This window comes from Sphaeramia orbicularis, chromosome 6 (genome assembly GCF_902148855.1).
Source record: "Sphaeramia orbicularis chromosome 6, fSphaOr1.1, whole genome shotgun sequence".
NCBI classification, from domain to species: Eukaryota; Metazoa; Chordata; class Actinopteri; order Kurtiformes; family Apogonidae; genus Sphaeramia; species Sphaeramia orbicularis.
The window spans coordinates 18,108,688-18,133,515 of NC_043962.1; the positions used below are offsets into that span (position 1 = coordinate 18,108,688).

Sequence of the window (24,828 nt, forward strand, 5' to 3'; positions counted from 1 at the left end):
CCACGGTTAGAAAACAAAGAACTAAAACAGAACCAGCACTTTCTGGGATGTAGTTTGTGCTTACTTCTTGCATGTTTTCTTATCATAGGATGTAATTACACATTTTCTTTTAGTAGTAGCCTAGTTAGAACTAGGGATGGGAATCCTTAAGAATTTAACGATTCCGATTCCATTATCGATATTGCTTTTTGATCCGATTCCTTATCGATTCTCTTATCGATTCTCATTGGGTGAGGGAATAAAAGAGTACAAACGTGTGTGTTTGCATTAACTGTCTTTTATATTTCCATCTCTGCACAGAAAATATAACATATACAGTATGTACAAATAATGAGAACAGATGATGCCGGGCCCGGTTCGGGTGGGGGGCCTACAGTGAAAGTGAAACTAAAGATGTTTTACTAATTCCTCTATTGCCGCATTTCTACTTCGTGGAACTGGTTCGACTCGGCTCGGCTTGTCTCCTGTTGTTGTGCACCTCATTTCCTTTCCCTTCTTACCTTCGGAAACTTGTATTTGAGGAGTTACGACATTTGTTGCCCACACCGGAACCGGCCTGGCGTTCACTCTGCTGCTACATTCACAAGCGCCGCTAAGTAGCGTATCAAATACGTGATATTCCTGTAAATGATTCACATGCTGTGGACAAATGTTTGAGGATATTGGAGGGATTCCACCCTTTAGAAGACATGGAAGCTTTGCAAGTGTTCCAAGTAAGTGGACTTGGTGTCGTCTTTTTAGACCGTTTCTGCCTCAACGCCACATTGGCTACGTTCTGACCAAAACAATGCAGCATATGTGTGATGTCATCGTGCATGCACAACAAAGGTGGTATTGATAAGCAGAATCCTTAAGCAGGCAGGCAAACGATTCCAAGGAATCGAGCTACTGGGAACCGGTTCTCAAAAAGAACCGGTTCTCGATTCCCATCCCTAGTTAGAACAGGATGTTTTTCTAGTTCCCACACATTGTCGCAACTTCACACATTTTTTGTAAATTCCCACAATTTCACTGCATAAAATGACATAAAAACCCTGCATATTCCATCGCATAATCAAAGATTTTTGCCTGCATTTTCCTGGAGGGAGTGACTGATATATCTGATATTTTACTCTATTTAATCACCGTAACTGCGATTTAGCTGTAAAAAGTCACATATAAAAGAGCTTCCACAGAAACTCCCAGTGTGAATCCATTTACTGGGTGGGACTGGTATAACCTGTGCTTCACCCACATTAAGCACAGCCTGTATTTTACTAACATTTACTGACATTTAATCCAAGATATGATATTAATGCTCACTATTAACAAGCTCCCACTTACAGATAAAGGTAGAAATGACTAAATGCTGCTGTGCATGTCACCTCTCCAGGCTCTTCCCTTCTGCAGAATCTGAACTGGATTTTTCGATGGATTGTTCCTCATGCTGAGTCACAACATGAGCCCCCTAAATTTCCACGCAGACACTAATCACTGCACTACCCACTAAAATTAAGTTAATCTATAATTGCTAGCACAGGCTCTGTTAACCAGGCACAATAAATGCACAGAGGAAATGATGTATATTACAAATAACAGAGATGTCAGTTTACACCTCACTAGTATTATCACAGGACCTGCAGTGCCAGAATGGTAGAATTTGGGGTAGAATTTTTTACTGTGCAAATTAAAAACATGGCAGATTCAAACAAAATTAAGATAACAGACGATTTTTTTTTTTTTTTTATTATCACACAATAGCATCAGTCCAGAGTTAACACTAGTCACTTTTATGTACAGATTTTGAAGCTGCAGTCCTTGTGAGATCTCAGACACGCTGCTTTTGTTGTTTTGAAGGCTAACAGACATTATATGGACTAAAGTATTCAGACATATTGAACTCAGGTATTTTTTTCCTAACAGAAGGTCTGGGCTTCAAAACAAGAACGAAAAATGTCATAATATAGTTATACATTGTGATAAATATCATTGCGTCAGTTAGTTTTGTTTAAATTGTTTTCTTTGCTTCCAAAACGCCTCAGAGATGGTTTTTACTTCATTTCTCTCAACATTTGTTTATTTTATGACTTCAATTATACTTTGAGGAAATATTGACATTTATATCTTAAATCAGCATTAACAGGACATCATACACCTGTAGCCATGATGTGTCCCAATATTTGTGTCTATATGGTTTAGAAACATCAATATTTCCTTAAAAGTTTAAAGGGAGATTTTTCTTCCTAAAACCCTCTTTACACAGTATGCTTTACAAAGATCTACAATTCTCCGTGACCACTGAACCAAATGAAATGGGGTTTTCTGCAACATGTAGGTAACAAGTTATAGTTCCATACCCTGAAATAGCATTCAGATTGTTTAATTATTTTGAAAGTTATCAATGCAATTGTAATTGTAATTCCAATTGTAATTTTTTTTGGGACATACGGTAAAACTATATTATGATATTTGACATAATTGTTTTATAGCTCAGACCTCTGTTAGAAAAGAAACACCTGAATTCAATCTTCAATCAAGTAATCCATTTTTTGTAGAATCTGGTTTATTAATTTTTTTTTTTATTTTTTCAGGAAATGTTGATACTGGCACAAGGAAGAAATGATACAATTTTGGTGGTCATCAGGGGTGGGGGGGTTGTGATGGAAAATTTACTTTTATATTTCATACTATTAGTACATGCTGAATCATATGATTATTTGTGATGTTTACCACTCTGTAACACCCCCAACCCAGGAATGGAGTTCTTGCCTTGAGTTAAAACCCAAACACCTAAATGTCTGGATGTGCAGATATGGCGCCTGCATGCTAGATATTATTTAAACAAGGTTAGGGGTAAGAGGTCAATATGACCTCTTCCCCCCGGAACGGGAAGGGCTGGTATGGAGTGGTACGATTTACATATGGGGATGTCATCTGGGGTGTCACCATTGGAGGGGTTGGATTTTGGGTCTATATAATCTTTAATATTTTCATGTTTAGTCAGACTTCACTTACAGAGTTTCTCTGTGATTGACTTCTCAATAAATGCATTTATTTATTTTAACTCTAACTTTTTCTCCTCCTCTTTGTGTGTGGGTTATCAGTTGAACATTTCCACAACAGGGTCCACGGGGGGGGGGGGGGGGGGGGGGGTCAACTGATCGGCCTCCGAGTGCTTTTCTAGAAAATACAGCGCAGACCTCCGCCAAGGCTGATCAGTAGACCCCCCCGTGGACCCCCACCCCACCCCTGATCACCACCAAAATTTAATCATTTCTTCCTTGTGCCAGTATCAACATTTCCTGAAAATGTCATGAAAATCCATCCATAACTTTTTGAGTTATCTTGCTAACAAACAAACACGCACACAAAGCAAAGCAATCACAATTTGTACCTCCACCAGGTGGTAAAAATATCACACCCTGAACATTGTTTTCAATGAGTACTGTTGTGTGCACTGGATCCTCTGTAGTGTTTGCATAGAGTTGTGATCCAGTACAGTAGTGTACATACTGTATTTTCTGTAGAGTGACATACTGTTCATATGAAACACACATCTATGAAGGCCCAGTACTTAACAGTGATATATTCGGAGAACAGATGCTGTAAGGTTTCTAAAAATATACTTTGGCAGTTGTGGAAAAAAATAACATTCTCACACACTGAACACTGTGTTTTCGGTTTGTTTGTTTTTTTGTAGTGTGTAATGATGTGTATAGTGTTTCAATTTTTGCAGGTTTTGAGCAGCTGTTTTGAAGTGAAAGTTTGAATTTTGAAGAGAGAAGGTGTAGTTTTGTTTATGTAGCTTTAGAAAAGTGTGCTGTGTTTAGAGTTTTGGAAAAATGGAGGAAAATTTTGTGAAATATGTTTTAGCAGTTGAGAAAAACTGTAAGATGATAAATATTTTTTTTGGTTTTATTCTTAGCAGTTTCTTCTTTTATTTAAAATAAAGGTAATGATTTCTTTTTGAGAACAGATCTTTACTATGATCCCAAAGGAGGACACTTTATGTTGATAATTATTTTTATGTGCACAAATCTTTATTTATAATTTAGTTAATTCTTTCTTTCTTTTTTTAGTTATATCTTTTTATTTCCAAATAGTTCAAGAGAGACCACTACAAATGGAGTTCCAAAGTTTAATAAATCAGACACTGTCTTTTCCTTTCTTCTCTTATTTCTGTGTACTATACTACCTTTTTTTTTCTCTACTTTTACGATTTGAGTTCCTTTATCATTATTTATGGTTTCTGTTTTTGATTTTCTTTTATGTTTTTCCTTATTTTTTATTTATTTATTGATTTATTTATGTTATTTTATTCTATTTTTTTGGCCTGTGGGTTGGGTGGGTGGGAAGGGATGGGTGCTGGCAGTCAGCTATGTCACTCTTGATTGTGCATTGACTGTTACGAATTGATATAATGTCTGTTGTGTTCATTGAAAATGTTCAATAAATATAGTTGGGGCATTGAGATGGCAACCGCCTCATACTTTATCACGGCAACAATGGATAAATTATTTTCTAGATATAGTTATGAAGGAGAGATCAGTGGCCCGGATGCATGCAGCCAGTCGAAAAACGCTGAGTATGTGGGATGGTATTTATTTTATGGTTAAAGAAAGAGTGCAACATAACTGTCTATGACTTTCCTGATCACTATTCTGTTTATATCTGTAAATTATATTCTCTTTCATCTATATACATGTATTTGTCTTTATTTATCTTTATTAGTTGGTTTTTGGGGGGGGTTATACTTTGTGTGTCACAGAATCTTGTATTATAAAATGTGAATTTCTTTTTCTTTTGTATTGTACTTCTGTGATGCACAATGAAAACATATAAAAAATTGATCAAAAATAAATAAATAAATAAATAAATATAGTTGGGAAAAATAAATACATAAATAAATCAGACACTGATGGCACAGCACTCTGTTTTAAGTCATTTTTTTCGACCAAAAATGCTTTGCGCTGGTTAGGGGTTACTTGGCTGAAAAAATATTTCACAGGGGGTACATCCCTGAAAAAAGGTTGAGAACCACTGATATAGTGTATTGCGCGTACCTGGACAAAGGTATATGAGGTTTCCAATAGGGTAGAACCCTCGCCACTGAGTCCCTCATTGGCAACTGGGCTCCCACGTAGAAGTAGGAATCATGAGCAAACTTCAGCGCCAGTAAATCAGTGGGATGATCTACCAGAATGTCCTCCCATACATTGGCGGCTTTGGGGAAATTTCTACAAAAAACACAGCAGTCCAAGTTAAAGACGGAGGCAGCTCTGTGAAGCACTTCAGACGAGAGTACCACGAGACTCACAAAGACATCAGTATGCCTTGTTCTGAGTCGAGGAAATTAGACACCCTTGAAAAACACAAGTGCAAGATAACATTGAGCATTTCAGTTTCCTTTCAGCGTTACTGTACATGCTATTTTACCATTGGGGAAATAAGACAAAGAAGATAAAATGCTAATAATTGCTTCTTCAATGAATGAGTGTTTGCCGCAGAACAGAAGAACACTGTGGATTTGAAGCATGTAAATGTACCACGCAGAAAACAGACACAGAGGAACTTAAGGATGAATTAATATCATCTAACAGATTAAACACATTCTTGTAGCTTCTTTATGTGTGAAAAAGGCATCTTTCTTTCACAGGCAACCTATTTCCCGAGGCTTGCTGATAAACAAAACTCATCTCTTGTCTACTGGGACTTAACGCTGACTGTAGTGCAACCTTCGTTTAAAAGCACGTTACGTTAAATGAGTGGAAACATCTCGTTTGGGGGCGTATTATTCAACAGTTTGATATAGTGTAATGGGCAGAAAAAATAAATTAATATTTCATTTAAAAAACACAGAGCGTTATATTTTCTATTATTAAAGCTAATATGTGGAGGATTTGTTTTTGGAACATCTTAATTGTCTGGAGGCCAGTTTTAATGAAGTTTTTGTTCTGATTCTAAAAAAAAAAAATCTGACTGAAGTTAGAATTAGTTATTATTAGATTTCATTGTTTAGAATATACAACCAGCAGTGTCTGAAACCAGTATAGTCTGGCTATAATTTTATTACCCAACACAACATGAGATACAAGTTTTACAAGTGTATGTGTTAATGCATGTGTTAAACGTATGGAAGGGGATTAGGGCCACTGGAAATAAAAATAAAATAAAATTAAGGTCATATATATATATATATATATATATATATATATATATATATATATAAATATGTATATATGACCTTAATTTTATTTATATATATATATATCTTATTATTATTCTTAGATTAAAGTCAGAATTCTGAGATTAAAGTCAGAATTCAGAGAAAAAAGTCACAATTCAGACTTTTTTCTCCGAATTCTGACTAATTTCAAAACAATAATAATTTATTTTTAAAACAGAATTCTGAGAAAAAAAAGTCAGAATTCTGAGATTAAAGTCAGAATTCTTAGGAAAACGTCAGAATTCAGACATTTTTTCTCAGAATTCTGACTTAAATCTCAGAACAATAATAATAAAAAATATTTAAAACAGTCAAAATTTTGAGAAAAAAATCAGAATTTGGAGATTAAAGTCAGAATTCTGAGAAAAAAAGTCAAAATTCTGAGAAAAAAAGTCAGAATTCTGAGGAAAAAGTCAGAATTCTGAGATTAAAGTCAGAATTCTAAGAAAAAAGTCAGAATTTTGAGAAAAAAAATCTGAATTCCGAGATTAAATTCAGAATACTGACTTTAATCTCAGAATTCTGACATTAATCTCACATTGTTCTGACATTAATCTCAGAACAATAATAAAAAAAAATATTTAAAACAGTCAGAATCCTGAGAAATAAGTCAGAATTCTGAGAATATAGTCAAAATTCTGAGAAAAAAGTCTGAATTCTGAGATTAAATTCAGAATTTTGACTTTTTTCTCAGAATAATAATAAAAAATATATATATTGGACCTTAATTATTTTTTTTCCAGTGACCCTAATCCTCTTCTGTATAAATGGTACCTGGTTATAAACAGTTCTGTCTAAAAATCTCAGTCCACCTTAATCTGTGGAAGGTTGTGGTGACCAGTCGGAGTCTCTTTATTAAGGTGCAGCCAAAAAAATACATGAAATATGTGCACAGAATTGAAAAAAATGTGGGGGGAAAAAAATCACAAGTAAATGGTTTTCTAAAGCTAAAGGTCAGTGTTATTTGTGACTCTGCTGACAGATGCAATTACCAGTCAGTCAGTAAGTACCTCAAACAATGTGAGATTTGACATGTGTTAAATGAAACCTGGTCTAAAGTATCAGATTAATGCAGTATATTAATGCGAACACGTCAAGTGTAAAGCTATTTTTGTGATGGATTCCATGAATAGCAAGTATTTTCCTTTAAGTGACTCGTCATATAAATGTTCATAAAAGCTCAAAGTAAATTCAAAGGTTAGCAGAGAAAAGTGATGAAAAGGAGAGTTCTTTGAAAAAAATATCATTAATTTATGTAAAAACAAGCATCTACAACCACCGGCATTTGTCAAATTATGTGGGTTTTATAAAATGATGGTCTTTCAACATTCACTATGGAGCCTCTGAATAGCTAATGTCATGGAAAAAGCAGAGAAACTGTATTTTACCTGAATTATTTAAATGCATTGACAGGATTAGTGTTTCAAAAGTTATTAAACATTTAACATCAGTAGATGCTTTAGATCACCGGTGGATGTTTAGGTCTTAGGTTAAGTCTGAGTTAATGTTGTTTATGTATTTCCTGTAAATTCCAATTTACATCTCAGATACAGAGACTGAGAAATGTAGATGTATGGAAATCAGAACAAACATAGACTTCTGCACAGAACTGAAGTATCGGAGTATCCTGAGTAAGAGTTTTTTATTAACTCTAGTGTTCCTCTGTATTTTTTTATTGTTTCTGGTTGTTGATAAATGATCTGTATAAGTGTCATTTTACATTTATAGACTAGACTAGACTAGACTAGACTAGACTCGAATAGAATAGAATAGAATAGAATAGAATAGAATAGACAATGACAACATTGTGTGTATAATGAAATTAGGATTTTTATATTATTACATTTCTGTTTATTGGGTGACCGTAAGACACCAGATGAAAAAAATGGCCTTGTGTTTAACTCTGGTGCATTTACAACAATGTTTATCAGTGTGCACTTTCCCATCATTTAAAAAAAAAAAAAGAATTAAAACAAGTACTGCTAGGCACAATAAACCCCGCCCCTTGCACATATTGTAGCTTATTTTGGGTTCGATCCAGCTGATGTCATCATGTCTATGCGTGTGCTGATGTCAGCATATCTGTTGTCTCTATATATTTGCCAAGTTTGAAGTAAATTGAAACAAAATTGATGTTTTTATAGACATGTGAAATTTCTCCCATTATAAACCAAATTTGGTATAACTAGCGACATCGTACCCATGGTGCCATACTGCCCTCCTGTGGTGCAATAGCGGCATTGCCCCCCCAACGCCCTCCCGTGTCCCGTGCTGCAACATCGATTGGATGGACATCAATGGGACAGACATGGGGCAGGGCCGAAACGTGCATTATATAGTAGGAAGGATTTCAACCAACAGTTTTGCTGCTACAGACATATGAACTTTCGCCCAATGTAAGTAAATGGGAGAAAAAAATAATTTAAAATTCATAAAAATTTTGAACTTTGACCTACTTTTCCCAAAATGTAATGACATTTATTCTGTGTCACTGGCAATCTATAAACCCAATTTGGTATGAATTCAACCAATAGTTTTGCTGCAAAAGACATTTGAAATTTCACCCATTATAAGTAAATGGGGGAAAAAAAAAAGATTTTAAAAATTCATTAAAAATTTGAACTTTGACCTACTTTTCCCTGAATGTAACCACATCTATTCTGGGTCACTAGCAATCTATAAACCCAATTTGGTATGAATTCACCCAATAATTTTGCTGCTACAGACATGTGAACTTTCGCCCAATTTAAGTAAATGGGGAAAAAAAAGTTTTAAAAAATTTATAAAAAATGTGAACTTTGACCTATTTTTCCCAAAATGCAATCAGATCTATTCTGGGTCACTAGCAATCTATAAACCCAATTTGGTATGAATTCACCCAATAGTTTTGCTGCTATAGACTTGTGAACTTTCGCCCATTATAAGTAAATAGGGGAAAAAAAAAAAAATTCATTAAAAATTTGAACTTTGACCTACTTTTCCCAAAATGTAATGAGATCTATTCTGTGTCACTGGAAATCTATAAACCAAATTTGGTATGAATTCACCCAATAGTTTTACTGTGAAAGACATTTCAAATTTTGCCTATTATAAGTAAATGGGGGAAAAAAAAGATTCTATAAATTCATAAAAAAATTTTAATTTTGACCTACTTTTCCCAAAATGTAATGAGATCTATTCTGTGTAACTAGCAATCTATAAATCCAATTTTGTATGATTTCACCCAATAGTTTTGCTGCTAAAAAGACATTTGAAATTTCACCCATTACAACTAAATGGGGGAAAAAAATATTTTAAAAATTCATTAAAAATTTTAACTTTGACCTACTTTTCCCAAAATGCAATCACATCTATTCTGGGTCACTGGCAATCTATAAACCCAATTTGGTATGACTTCAACCAAGAGTTTTGCTGTTATAGACATTTGAAATTTCACCCATTATAAGTAAATGGGGGAAAAAAAGATTTTAAAAATTCATAAAAAATTATAACTTTGACTTACTTTTCCCTGAATGTAACCACATCTATTCTGGGTCACTGGCAATCTATAAACCCAGTTTGGTATGAATTCACCCAATAGTTTTGCTGCTAGAGTGTTAACAACAAACCAAATAAAATACCCCTTGCCTCCCCTTGGGGGGGGGGGGGGGGGGGGGGGCAGGGTAATAAATTAATGACTGGCTAACTTTAGATGTACAAATATTCAAAGATGTAAAAGATTAAGATGGACTACTTTCACCCTCAAAAAGAGAGGTTTTTCATGTTTTTACAACACTAGACGTGATCAATAATGCAAATAATGCTGATACCAGTTTAGGACAAACTTCCAGATTCTTTTTCCACTCTCTGTTCCGCCTGCATTACCTGCACATACACAGTCTGGGCTTCTTACCCATGTGAAAACAGTTCCATGGCTTTGACGTGCAGCTTTTCTCGTGGTGTGATGTCCTGGCTGTTGGCCAGCGCCACCGTTCGCCTCACTGCGCTGGCGAGGCGCTCGTTCACGCGGGTGGAGCTGGTGGTTCCAACCAACTCCAGTCCCGTGCTGATCACATGACCCATAACTGCAATGAAAACAGATCACGTGTTTTTTTTTTTTTTTTTCCCCAAGTCTCTTTATTAGATTTTCACACTTTTAAAATTCAAACAGATTCAATAGCTAATGTAAACATCACATAAGCGTCTCTGAGTACCTCGAAAAGCATTATATAAAACCAATGTATTATTATTATTATTATTATTATTATTATTATTATTATTATTATTATTATTATTATTATTATTATATTCTACATGTACACACTTACACTGCACATCATCCTTCACCTAAATTTAAGTTGGATATCTTGATTAAAGTATACAAAAATATACAGTCACAGAAAAAATTATTAGACCACCCCTTTTTTTCTTCAATTTCTTGTTCATTTTAATGCCTGGTACAACTAAAGGTACTTTTGTTTGGACAAATATAATGATAACAACAAAAATAGCTCATGTTAGTTTAATTTCAGAGCTGATATCTATCCATTTTCCATGTTTTCTTGATAATAACCAAAATCCCTTGAGGTTTTACATCAATATCTATGGCATTGTACTGACACAAACAGTGTTTTTAGGCATTCCATGTTTTCTTTTCTGTCTGTTTTGGTCACATGATACACACAGGAGTTAGGACTTGATTCCATAACCAGTGTTTTTGATGACTTTTGATGGTTAAATAAATTTTTTTCGCAACTGTATGTTATATTCACACATATATAAACCAATGCCTTAAAATCATAAGGCAAAAGACTGGAAAAAAATATAATAAAATAATTTTTATTGTTGTTGTTGTTATTATTATCATTATTATCATACAGATATTCATCTAGAATAATAACTGTTATTATTTATATAAAGATCATAAGAAACAGAGATTGGGGGTAGGAGTGTATAAGTTTTTACTTCTTCCTACTCCTTTTCGAGCATGTTTAATTGTGTTTATTTTAATTGTATTTATTTTTTTTTTCTCTTTTATTCACTTATCAACTTTTTATGTATCATTAGTGATATTTTGTTGGTTGCTTTTGTTTTGATTTCACTGTCTACATGTTCGAAATAAAGAAATAAAGATTAGAAAAGAAAAAAAAAGGGGGGGGGGGGTGTCTTTCCTCATAATAGCACTAAGCAATAATCTTATATCTTGAATGTTTTTACTATGATGTTCTTACCTGATCTCATTCAAATGAAACAGATGGATGGCAATTTATCCCCAGGTTTAACAGGATAAAATAAGGTGATATTAACATGAAGTGTCGCAGCCATAATAGCCACATTTCATATATTGTATTTATTGAGTTGTGAATAATACTGTTGTATAAATGAAGACAGGATAACAAAGACAAGTCTGGGTAGATGAGTGTAGGTTAGACATCATGTCTCGATGGATCACCATCATTAAATAAATCAAGATGAAGTGTTATTAAGGTCCATAATTTATTTGGAGTTAAGATATTGGCCTCAATATCTCCTCAGTCTATTAATTCAATAGATGTGCTGAAGATTTGACAGGATTCCGAGGTACCATGAGGCCTGAGGGCAGCTGGTATAAACACAAACTCCAACTACAAGTTAAGATTTTACAAATATTTTTAAATATGCATAGAGGAACAGTTATTCACCTGAAGCAAAAAAAAAAAAAAAAAAACTAAACATTTGAACAAGACTGGGACTGGTGAATAGCTTAAAAATATTAGCGCAGGTCCTGCAGTGAATGTAAAGATCACAAATGTTTTGTTTTATGCAAATACACGAACAAAGCAACTGTTTTATTTACATATTCAGAGGGGATGCATCTGTTTAGTATTCATGTTAGAAGTTCTACTGATGTTAAACAACTGGTGGGATCTTGTTTTCAAGTGGTTCAGCGATAAACATGAAAAGGGATATATTAAACTGTTACAATAAGCCTTTTCATGTGAAGTGGAACTGGTTGATTTACGAGAATCTCTACCATAAATTAGAGTTTAATTGGCTATTTATTTTAGCTGCTTTTATTGATATTTTTATAGTAGGTTTTATTTGCGATGTAGACATTGGATGGCACTTTTAAATTTCATTGTACTTGTTACAATGACAATAAAGATATTGTATTGCATATTATTGTATTGTATTATATTGAATATTATTGTACTGTATATTATTGTATTGCATTATATTATATATTATTGTTTTGTAATGTATTGTATATTAATGTATTGAATTATATTGAATATTATTGTATTGTATATTATTGTATTGTATTATATTGTATATTAATGAATTGTATTATATTGTATTGCATTGTATTGTATTGTATATGATTGCATTGTATTGTATTATATTGTATATTAATGAATTGTATTATATTGTATTGCATTGTATTGTATTGTATATGATTGCATTGTATTATATTGTATATTATTGTATTGTATTATATTGAATATTATTGTATTGCATTGTATTATATTGTATATTATTGTATTGTATTGTATTGTATTGTATTCTATTCTATTCTATTCCATAACATTGGTCTACAAGTAAAATGCCTTTAGAGTAAAAGTAGTGAAATTTTACAATGTTTGAGACACTAATACTTAAAAAAAACAAAACAAAAAAAAAACCATCTAAAACGCTGATTTTCTGTAGTTTCCAAAATACAGTCTTGGGTCAAAATGTGAAATTCTCAGAATTAAGGAGAGAATGGGTTTTACATTGCAATACATTCACTTTTTAGGTTATTTCTAGCAGAAGATTTATAAATCTATTGTATAAATGTACATAAATCAATATATGTGCAATAACACATTACCATAACCTGCACTTTTGTCATTTCTTTTCCAACTACCATCTTATTATGCAAAATTTAGTACATTTAAACTCTGAGGCAGATCATTTCTAAAAAAAAAAAAAAAAAAAATGTAGACTGGTGTACAATTTAGTTTTTTGGAATAACACGAACAAATGCTAATGTTTGATGAAATACTTACCAAAGTTGGGGTCTGCTGCCTGGATAGCAGAAATACAGCCTTCGAAGCCTCCCAGGGTTTCATCATTACGCCATTTAACATACTAGAAGCCAAAACCGACAAGTTAATTGTGATTTCCTTGTCTTCTTACATAGTCTACAGCTGTGTTTCCCACACTTTCTTTCTGGGGACCAATTATTTTGCTAAAATGACAAACCATCATGACCCAGTTTGCAATGGGTTTTCACTGTAATTGATAAGAAGAGCAAATCTGTGCCTTAACAAATAACTATGACCATTTTTAAAGCCTTTTCTGTGTAAAATCAGCCATTTCAAAGGGAACTATATTTGATAAATCAGTACTTCATTGTATGCAAACACACATTTTAGACTTCAATTAGACACAAGACGTGAATTTAGGCAGAGATAAAAGACATTTGTCCTCTCATTAGGGCCTGGCCAAGCGAAAGTCAACATCAGGGTCAATTTATTTTTTCTCTAAAACAATTTTTTTGATTATTTCAACATGAAAAACATATATTTCCAGTTTCTAAAACTATGGTTATTTAATTTGTACCTAAATTACAACTGAATATAAGTATAACTAATCTTAAATTTAATAATGATCAAATACTGTAATGATTTTGAACGTTATTTATTATAAAAAACAGCAGAAACGTGTATTAAAAATAGTAATGAAACATATGTCACCAAAGACTGATCATTTTTATCAGTATCTTAATAAAATCTTTTTTTATTATTATTATTATTATTATTATTATTATTATTATTATTATTATTATTATTATTATTATTATTATTAATAATATTATTCTGGTGCATCACACTGAACAAACCTCTTACTCTGTTCCTTTTTTGGATTCTCACTCCGTTACTCCGTTACCATGAATTAATGTTTAAAACTAAAATAAAAATGGTATCAGTTTCATTTTTGGATATAATGTACTCTCATATATTCAGAAAAGTGTGGTATGCTAAATAATTGCACTGTCCTTGAGGAACAGAACTTTTTCGTATTTTTTCCAAACCTTGAATAACTACTGTATATTTTTCCTCACTCTGTTACTTTGTCAATGATAATAAATTCATGTTTTTATTAACCCTATAACACCAAATGTATCTTATTTGAAACATGAGTTTTGAAGCTCTCTACATGATCAGTGTGATATTTTCTTTCTTGAAAAACCTGATGTATACAATTAGATACATGCAATACACAGATAATCCACCAGGGGGGAGAAATTCATTCACCAGAGGCCTTTCCAGTGACACTACAAGATTAAATTAATGAGGAAGGAGGCAGAACTTTGACAATTTTGAAAAGGAATTACCCATTTGTTAGACATGTTTGTGTTATATTATGGTTTGTTGTTCAAAAATAATTATATTTGAGCAATGAGACCTGATGTATCAAATATGATACAAAGTTGAAACTCATACATAGTAGTTAGTTTAGTAGTTTAGAAGTTAGTTTGTACTTCTTCCTACTCCTTTTCAACCATGCAAAATTCAGACTTGCACGTACTTGAAGATAGATTCTGTTCATTTAAATCAGGGTTCTCACTAGGATTTTTTCACAGTGTAGGGGCACCGGGGGGTCCAGGAGCGTACGGCAAGTGATGTTGCCGGGTGGGCGTCAGACAATACCAAGGCACACAAAGGGGTGTTGATTCTATTGTTCTCATTTCCTGTCTGCAGCGCTTTGCACCAAGACAATGGAATATATTTTTTCAAATTCAGATCTAGTTATCATTATGCTGGACGATCACACACACACACACACAAAAAAAAAAACACCGGTACGCTACTTGAAAGACAGCGTCGCAGGTTAAATCTCAGCATCTGGGGCCCCCCCAGGAACAGTGTTGGGGGCCCCAACGTTCAATGACGCTAGTGAGAACCCTGTAAATCACAGGTGTCAAACATGTGGCCCGGGGGCCAAATTCGGCCCGCCAAAGGGTCCAATCCGGCCCGCAGGATGACTTTACAAAGTGCAGAAGATATTTACAGTCAAGGGCGTCAAACTCAAAAATAACAGCATAATAACCTAAAAATAATGACTCCAAATTTTCTTCTTGGTTTATTGTGAAAAAAAAAAAAAGACATCAGGCCTATAAATAATGGCAACACCAATTTTTTCTCTTTGATTTACTGCAAAGAACATTAAATTCTGATATCTTTTAATAATAAAAGGTCAATAACCTGAACAAATATGAACAACCTGAAATGTCTAAAGAAAAATCAGGGCAATTTTAACAATATTCTGTCTGTTTTGTGTCTTGGTAGATGCACGTATAAATACTGATCAAATTTTTCTTATTATTTCTTCTTATTTTTCTTCAGAAATTTCAATTTTTTTCAGGTTATTCATGTCTTTTTTGTTTGGTTAGTTTGTAAAATGTAAAGGATTTTATAATTTAATGTTATTTTTTTGTTTATAAAAAATTTGGAGTTGTCATTATTTCTAGGCTATTATGCTATTATTTTACTGGTCCAGCCCACTGGAGGTCAAACTGGGCTGAATGTGGCCCCTGAAAGAAAATGAGTTTGACACCCCTGCTGTAAATGTTATTTTATTTTTGTCTTAATTTGTTTTTAATTTTGTTTCTTTTCATTTTCAAAATAAATAAAATATATAAATACACGGAAATTGATATTTGAAAAAACATTTTTTGGTTGTTCAGAAGGACCAATAAAGGCTCCAGTTTCAAAGAACTGGAAATTTTCTGTCGGTGATTGAACGGTTCATGCTTTACAGGGTTAAATATTTGTGGTTATTATTCCTTAATGGTGTGTTAAAGTACTTACTTTGACCTACAGTTTGCGCTGTTATGGTTGCTGCTAAATTAATTTTTAAAACAAGTATGGAATGATTGGTATTGCTGCACAGTGTTTTCTCACCCATCAGCAAAACAAAAAAAATCTAGACTTACCTTTATTCTAGAAATGGTTCTAGTATTATTAGAATAAAAGGAACATTAAAAACTATCAGAACATGCATATTTGTTCCTAGTTTTCCTCATCATTCCTCTTTTCCCGTCTTCGCTGTACAGTGCACATCAGTTTGGACTCAGATCTACTGTATATGTAACATTTATGGCATGAATAAACAGGTGATCATGCCTTGTGGTTAATGTTTCAGAGAGTGCTAGCTTTTACCCAATTGACTTATGGAGGAAAAACTATCCACTGTGGTAAAATCATGATCTATTTTTACTGAAGATATAAGAGCGAGGCAACTCAAGGTCTCCAGAAACAGAATGGAAATAACACAGAATATATTAAAACAAAAAGAGAAAAAGAACTACACACAGAAATAACACAGGAGGATTGGTGTTCAGTGTGGAAAACAGCACTCATCCACTAATTTGTGGTCTTGGTTGTGGAAAATTTTATTAATTTCTTTATTAAACCTCAAAATAAGAATAAATTAAATCAAACCCAACATCAGTGCTAGAGCCAGTGTGGACATATGGACACCAGTCATTATCTTATGCGTTGGACATGTCCATAAAGTCAAAAAATAGTCCAAAAATAAAATAAATTAGGTTGGGATAAGAAATTCTCCATAATGATAAGGTGTTTTTAGCTTAAGAGAGAATGTATTTATAAAAAATACTGGTAAAATCATTTTTATTGCGAGTAAGAAAGCTACGCCTGAACCTCAGAGCCTCAAGCAATGGATGGATATAGTTAAAGGCATATTTACGATGGAAATAGGACTTTTTCACCGAAACCTGGAGGGGCAGATTTTCTCTCAAATGAATCACCGTCACTACAGAGGAGGATGGTTCCTTCTTGGAACTTTGTTTACCCTGTAAAGCCTGACTGAAAATTCCAGTTCTTTGAAACTAGAGCCTTTATTGGTCCTTCTGAACAACCAAAAAACAAGGTTTTTTCAAATATCAATTTCCATGTATGAGTTTAAATGTTTAAATTTGTATCATATTTGATACATCAGGTCTCAATGCTCAAATATTATTATTATTGAACAAACAAAAACATCATATAACACAAACATGTCTTAGAAATTGGAAAGGCCTCTGGTGAACAAATTCCTCCCCCATGGTGGATTATCTGTGTATTGCATGTATCTAATTGTATACATCAGGTTTTTCAAGAAAAAAAAATATCACATTGATCATGTAGAGGGCTTCAAAACTCATGTATAAAATATGATACGTTTGGTGTTATAGGGTTAAGAATAAACAAATCAAACCCAACATCAGCACTAGAGCCAGTGTGGACATTTGGACACCAATCCTTTCCTTATGCATTTGACATGTCCGAAAAGTCAAACATTCGGGATACAAGTGCATTTTAGCTTTAAATAAATAAATAAATAAATAATAGGTTGGGATGAGAAATTCTCCATAACGATAAGGCGTTTTAGCTTAATAAGAGGGAATGTATCTTTAAAAAATACTGGTAAAATCATTTTTATTGCGAGTAAGAAAGCTGCGCCTGAACCTCAGAGCCTCAAGCAATGGATGGATATAGTTAAAGGCATATTTGTGATGGAAATAGGACTTTTTCACTGAAATCTGGAGGGGCAGATTTTCTCTCAAATGAATCACCTACACTACAGAGGAGGATGGTTCCTTCTTGGGACTTTGTTAACCCTGTAAAGCCTGAATCATTAAATCATTGACAGAAAATTAAAGTTCTTTGAAACTAGAGCCTTTATTGGTCCTTCTGAACAACCAAAAAAAAGTTTTTTTCAAATATCAATTTCCATGTATGAGTTAAAATTTGTATCATATTTGATACATCAGGTCTTGTTTATTCTTCTGCTCAAAACAAATAAATGAATGAAAATGAATGAATGACTGAATGAAGGAATGAATGAAATTTAAGTTGTGTTCACTGTTGTCACAATCAGCATGCAAGACTTATTAAGATGCACTGTACAGTCGCAGAAAAAATGATCAGACCACCTCTTGTTTTCTTCAATTTCTTGTTCATTTTAATGCCTGGTACAACTAAAGGTACATTTGTTTGGACAAATATAATGATACAAAACTGTCTGAAACCAAAATACATGGTTTATGGTAGCGACAATAATAATAAAATGTGTAAAAAAATGTGTAAAAAAAAAAAAAAAAGTTTAATTTCAGAGCTGATATCTTGTCATTTTTCATGTTTTCTTGATAATAACCAAAATCACTTCAGTTCTTCCATCAATATCTATGGCATTGTACTGACAAAAACAGTGCTTTTAGGCATTCCATGTTTTCTTTTCTGTCTGTTTTAGTCACATGATACGCACAGGAGTTAGGACTTGATTGCATAACTGTTGCTTTTGCTGACTTCTGATGGTGTCATCATTTTTTTTCTGCGACTGTAGTTATCAACCCTGTGTTTGGGAATGGGTGTCTACAGTATCCTGCAGAAAAGTGTGTATGTGTGTGTTGGTGGTTTACCTGAGTGAGCAGGGCATCATACAGTTTGCAGGCCTCATTGCTGCTGGTGGACAGTGGCAGACCCTCAGCCCTCCAGGCCTAAAAAGAACATGATGTTTCCAAATGTGCACATGTTTTCAGCTGTGCACTCTGGCTCATAAAAGCCACACAATAGCCTCTTTGTTTATCACATGACGAGCTTTGACCGAGGTTTAACTCACTTTTTCTACATGCATGGGTTAACTTTACTTGTATTAACTTTTCAAATGCAAATGTCTGCAGCTTCCACACATGCAAACAAATATACAGTTTCCTCTGTTATGTTTCCTTTATATGGTTCTTATCACTAACCTGACAGTCTCTGTAACTTGATGCAAGCATGTTGAAGTCTCCGCAGTTCAGCAATACAAGAAAATCTGCCTTTCCCAGAAGTCTGCAGCCTGCAGGACTTCCAGTTCCCGCCCACTTCTGTTCTTAAAGGTGTCAGGTCCTCATGCACAGCCCAGCTGACTGCTCATCTGCTGCACACTTGGACTTTAAGGGGACACTTCCGGTGCTGGATCCGCTATCAGGTCTGCCCACGTGTGAACAGTTCCAAAGTTCACTTAGTGGGTGTGCAGTCAGATCAGGAAATGCAAATCCTACAAAATAAAAGCCTATTATTACCCAGAGAAAATGCTGTGGATTTTTAGAGGTGTTCCTTAAAAACTGCCAATCATTTATGACCCCGCCCCCGAAGGAGAGGCAAGGGGTGTTGTTTTTAGTTTGGTTTGCAAAACTATTGGTTGAATTCATACCAGATCTGGTTTATAGATTGCCAGTGACCCAGAATAAATGTCATTACATTTTGGGAAAAATAGGTCAAAGTTCATTTTTTTAAATTAATTTTTAAAATCTTTTTTTTGTCTTCTATTTACTTATAATGGGCGAAATTTCAAATGTCTATAAAAACATAAATTTTGTTTCAGTTTACTTCAAAGGTAGGTCAATGTTTCAATTTTTCATGATTTTTTTCTTTTTCTTTTTCTTTTTTTTTTTATCCCCCATTTACTTATAATGGCTGACATTTCACATGTTTGTAGCAGCAAAACTATTGCTTGAATTCATACCAGATCTGGTTTATAGATTGCCAGAAACCCAAAATAAATGTAATTATGTTTTAGGAAAAATAGGTCAAAGTTCAATTTTTTTTTTTTTTTTTTTTATTAATTTTTAAAATCTTTTTTCCTCTTCTATTTACTTATAATGGGCAAAATTTCAAATGTCTATAAAAACATACATTTTGTTTCAATTTAATTCAAAGGTAGGTCAACGTTTAAATTTTTCATGAATTAATTTTTTTTCTTTTTTTTTTCCCCCCCATTTACTCATAATGGGGGACATTTCACATGTTTGTAGCAGTAAAACCATTGCTTGAATTCATATCAAATTTTGTTTATAGATTGCCAGTGACCCAAAATAAATGTTATTACATTTTGGGAAAAATAGGTCAAAGTTTCAATTTTTTATGAATTAAAAAAAAATCCCCCCCCCCATTTACTTATAATGGGTGACATTTCACATGTCTGTAGCAGCAAAACTATTGGTTGAATTCATATCAAATTTGATTTATAGATTGTCAGTGACCCAGAATAAATGTCATTACATTTTGGGAAAATAGGTCAAAGTTAAAAAAATTTTAAATGAATTTTTTAAATCTTTTTTTTCCCCCATTTACTTATAATGGGTGAAATTTCACATGTGGCAGCAAAACTATTGGTTGAATTCATACCAAATTTGGTTTATATATTGCCAGTGACCCAGAATAATAAGGAAAAATAATAATTTTAGGAAAAATAAGTCAAAGTTCAAATTTTTATGAATTTTTTAAAATCTTTTTTCCCCCATTTACTTATAATGGGTGAAATTTCACAGGTGGCAGCAAAACTATTGGTTGAATTCATACCAAACTGAATTTATAGATTATCAGTGACTCAGAGTAAATGTCATTACATTTTGGGAAACGTGGGTAAGAGTTCAAATTTTTTATGAATTTTTCAAATGTTTTTGGTTTAGTGTTTTGTTTTTTTGTGTGTGTGTGTATAAATACCAACATCAGTTCATTATACTAGTTATTTCTAGAAACATAAAGTTCCCAAAACACATGCAGTAATTGTATTTTTTGTATTTCATAAGGAAATAAGCAAAGTCAGTGGATACATACAGACAGATTTATTATTTATTATTATTATTTTGTAGGCCAGACCCGTTAGAAAAGAAACACCTGGATTCAACGTGTCCCAATACTTTTGTCCATATAATGTAAATAGACAGACAACTGGAAATAGGAACTAAAAGTAGTGCTGACTGAATGAATTCTTACAAAACAGGTTAAGAATTTCTTTCTTTTTTTTTTTTAATCAACATGGTTTGAGCTAATGTGATCTGATAAGAATAGCAGGTTTTACTCCACTTTACTTGTTTGTTTACATATTGATTGGTTACATATTGATTGGTCTCCTAAAACTGATTTTGATTTGAAAGTAGGCGAGGTGTATATAAGCATTGAGCTTCTCCTTAAGCCTGTTGAGTCTCTACAGAATTCAGTCGGTTGACTTAAAATGAACCTCATTGATTGTACGTTCTGTATTATGGAAGACAAGTGAATAAACTCAAACCTAAATGTGACTAAAACACAACTTTGAGTGATAATTGTGGAATGTTCTGTTTGTTTTCAAGATGAGGAGTCGACATTAAAAGTTACAGCAAATGTGGAGTTAAAACTGCAGATAAAGCATGAATAAACACCTGAATCGACACTTAAAAATATACTTTTTTTTATTTTTTTTAAAGTCTGGAGTAGACTTTCGCTGTGTGAAGAGAAAGGTCAAAGTAAACATTTAATCTTAGATGTCGGGGAGCTTTGCCAAGTCTGCTAACAAAAAAAAAAAAAAAAAAAAAAGTAAGAAAGTGATGTTACTGTTGTTATCTGAGCCATAAACTCAAACACAGACACTTCCAGACTGGAGAGAACAACTGCATTGTTTTATTGCCATTTGAGCATACATCCATCACCCCTATGCGTTTTAGCTACATGAAGCATTTACATTACAAGTCATGTGTCAACAGAACTTTGTTTAAAAATTAGGATTCGTTTTCTTTACATATAATACAGTTTGCACACATGTTAATAAATATCAATACAATCATTTCAAACTTATATCACACACCATCTAAAACAACACCCCTTAAAATTATGTTAACATTTTTTTTTTTTTTTTTTATTCACAGCTCATACCAAGTCTTAAATATAGCCTAGGGTTCGTGTGCTGTAAAACAGTGACCTCCTGGATTTACAGTCGTCAAAAAAAGGCTATTAGATTTGACCACCCACCAGAGAAACCGTAATGCTCCCATTTGATGCAAGTTGCTCTTAAACTACTTTGCATTTTTGTTTTTGTTTTTTTTTGTTTTTTAAGAGCGCCCTGTTTAAAATCATGTAATTGTTTAGGGACCTGCTTGTATAAAAGTATCTGAAAAAAAGGGCAAGTAAAAATCTCAAGTTCCAGTGGGATACACAGATGCGACTACCTCGAAAACAAGTAAACACCGAAAAATAAAATATAACTTAAGTAGAGAGAATGAAAATGAAAAAAGGCATCTTGTCGAAGGGTATGATAATAATAACACTGCCGTATGTAGATGTAAAAGCGTCGTGTAGTGTTCTTGTGGTTTTTTTCCTTAAGATATTGCAACATCTCCGCTAACGAAAACAGTCCTGTGGCACAAAATTCGAGCATCTGAGCTACGCTAATTCGTTAATAACGTTTAAAAACAAAAACCGACAGTGAAATGTACAAAAAAAATCACTAATTTCTTGATGACAGTGAACGTTAAACACACAAATATGGCAGGAAACCCGGACCTGAAAAGACAGTTCGACAGCTGTTTTAACATGCTACTGAAACACAAAAAAATCCAATAGTGAATATCGACGAGTGTTTTGTAAACGTTAGCCGTTAATACGATATACAGGCATCTCACGGAGAGGCCCAACACTGTCAAGTCCTGTGAAATGCTCAAGTGCTCATGAGTTGCTATCAACACAATATTCGTCTAATGTGCCTGCAGCCTTCGTTTTCTGACGTGCAATGGCTCACGAGTGCATGGGAGTTTATGCACAAGTATAAGATAATGAGATATTCCGGGCACTCTCCTGTGAATGCAGAGTAAAAAAAAAAAAAAAACATGTTTAGCTGTTAAAACCAAAAAGTAATAAATACATAACAAAACATGGCTGTATTTAATGGATTCGCGTTCACTCACTAAACACTTTGCGACGGGAAAAGAAGCGAAAGGGGAAAAAAAAACAGTGCCTTTCATGGTGTCTTTGAGATTCGTCGGGACGTAGAAGTCAGTTTGTCACGGGAGAGAAAGGCGGCTTCAGCAGAGGATGTTTTTTTTTTTTTTTCTCTACACAAAGAGAGAGTGTGAGATTGTGACTGGACACATCACTCCAGCATTTTAAACAAGCCCATGTAGCAGTCCTTTACAGATAAAAAGACGACCCTCATTTGCAGAAAATGTGACTTGTACTACACATCTATACACAAAAAAACCACAATTCTTTACAATTCCTTTACATCAGCAGGACCTAACTGCACTCTTCCCTTTAGATAATTGTGAATGAAGCGAGTCTTTTAACATTCTCCCAAGCCCGCCCCCCCCCCACCCACCTCCCACCATGTTCGAGAGGATCCACTTCAAGGCTGTGATGATAAAGTTGTGAACGTACTTGCCTCTAGACTCCCACGGAGAGAAAGAAGAGGGCAAGTCAAACTGCAAAGTGATTAACTAGGACTGCCTTGGGGCACAGGATATGTAAACGTTGCGTCTACTGAACTGTCAGTGGCGGCAACCTTGGCGCGTGTGTTGGGGGGGGGGGATCTGTACACATTCACTGCTGCAGGTGTGACAGTTTGAGAAGAAAACTGCTTATGTCAGTGTTCAGCAGACTATTCAGATCAAAAAATGGCCGTGCAATTACAAGGCAGACGCTACTTGAATCTTTTCCTTCCGGGGAAACTGTGATGACAACTCTCCTCCTAAGCCCAGTTTAAGTTGAAGCCTTTGGAAAGCATGACAGCCTCCAGGTCCTTATCTTCTTCCTTCTCCCGAAGCCTTTGCTCCTCCAAGAGGGCTACCAAGGCGTCTCGCTGCTCCACCACCTCCAACATCTCATTCAGGATCTGTTTCTCCTGAGTGAGCTCCTTCTCCGTCTTCAGGTGGTCTGAAAAGGAGCAAAGGATTACCTAAGTACGACAGAACACACACTTAAAGCCGCGATGATTAGGCTGCGAGCTCATTAATATTCGTACGCTCACCTTCCACAGCCATTCGCTCCCTGAGTTCCTGCTGCAGTCGGCTCTGTCGGTCCTCCAACTCCAGCTCTCTGGCACTTGAAAACAGAAGAAAAGCAATTAGACTGCTTTATTTAACCGATGAATTATAGCGTACAATATTTAAAGCTTCTTGCTTCACTGAGCTTTGATGGATCTTTAAAAATGGTTAGTCCTCAGCAGAAAATATAAACAGCTACACTGAATAAATAAAAAAAAAAAACAAGTGTTCAGAGAACGCAAACCTCCGCCAAGCTCCCCGAACAGTGTGCATGTGTGGATCGACTATTTTTTTTTAATTAAACAGTTTCAAGGTTGTTCCATACAGCAGAAAAAGTTTAATATTTGTTGAGTTATAATGAAAAATGTGTGGTAAATGGGATTTTCAATGTTAAATGTAAATGTCCACAGAGTCCACATTCCACAGTGGATGTGGACAATTTTGTGCCAGATACAAGATATTGTTATAAGCTACAGGTGGATCAAATTGGAGGCTAATCGGAGTTGTTTTGAATTTTTTATGAATTTTCAAAAATTGCTCAATGATGAGAGATAGGACAATTTAAGATTTTGTGACCTTGCTGTGACCTTGAACTTTGGCCTACTTGGCCCAAAATTTAATGGGTTCGACCCAGGGCCTAGGCCTATCTGTGGGTACAATTTGGTAAAGATGGTTGTAATAGTTTTCCCGTAAAGTTGCTAACAAACAAACAAACAAACACACAAACAAACAGACAAACAAACAAACAAACAAACACAAAGCAAAGTGATCACAGCATCTCCTGGCGGAGGTAATAAATAAATACTGAATCCCACAGTAAACTTTGATTACTACA

At 34.1% G+C, this 24,828-nt stretch overlaps 2 protein-coding genes across 7 annotated transcripts in view; both read right to left on the reverse strand.

Annotated features, from left to right (window-relative positions):
- Positions 1 to 19,131, reverse strand: part of ttc38 (tetratricopeptide repeat domain 38) — a 41,280-nt gene extending 22,149 nt beyond the window's left edge. Inside the window, exons 1-5 of the mRNA XM_030136920.1 lie at positions 18,966 to 19,131; positions 18,636 to 18,713; positions 13,213 to 13,294; positions 10,098 to 10,269; positions 5,043 to 5,216 (exon numbers count right to left, since the gene is read on the reverse strand). Of these exons, the coding sequence (XP_029992780.1) occupies positions 5,043 to 5,216; positions 10,098 to 10,269; positions 13,213 to 13,294; positions 18,636 to 18,713; positions 18,966 to 18,995 (536 nt within the window). The 5' untranslated portion in view covers positions 18,996 to 19,131. The remainder of the gene's footprint in view (positions 1 to 5,042; positions 5,217 to 10,097; positions 10,270 to 13,212; positions 13,295 to 18,635; positions 18,714 to 18,965) is intronic.
- A 2,486-nt stretch (positions 19,132 to 21,617) lies between these two features.
- The window catches only part of mical3a (microtubule associated monooxygenase, calponin and LIM domain containing 3a), a 148,573-nt gene continuing 145,362 nt past the window's right edge, over positions 21,618 to 24,828 (reverse strand). For all 6 annotated transcript variants that reach the window (XM_030136913.1, XM_030136915.1, XM_030136916.1 and 3 more), the window contains 2 exons: positions 23,978 to 24,051; positions 21,618 to 23,883 (listed from right to left, as the gene is read on the reverse strand). In XM_030136913.1, the coding sequence (XP_029992773.1) occupies positions 23,699 to 23,883; positions 23,978 to 24,051 (259 nt within the window). In that variant the 3' untranslated portion in view covers positions 21,618 to 23,698. The remainder of the gene's footprint in view (positions 23,884 to 23,977; positions 24,052 to 24,828) is intronic.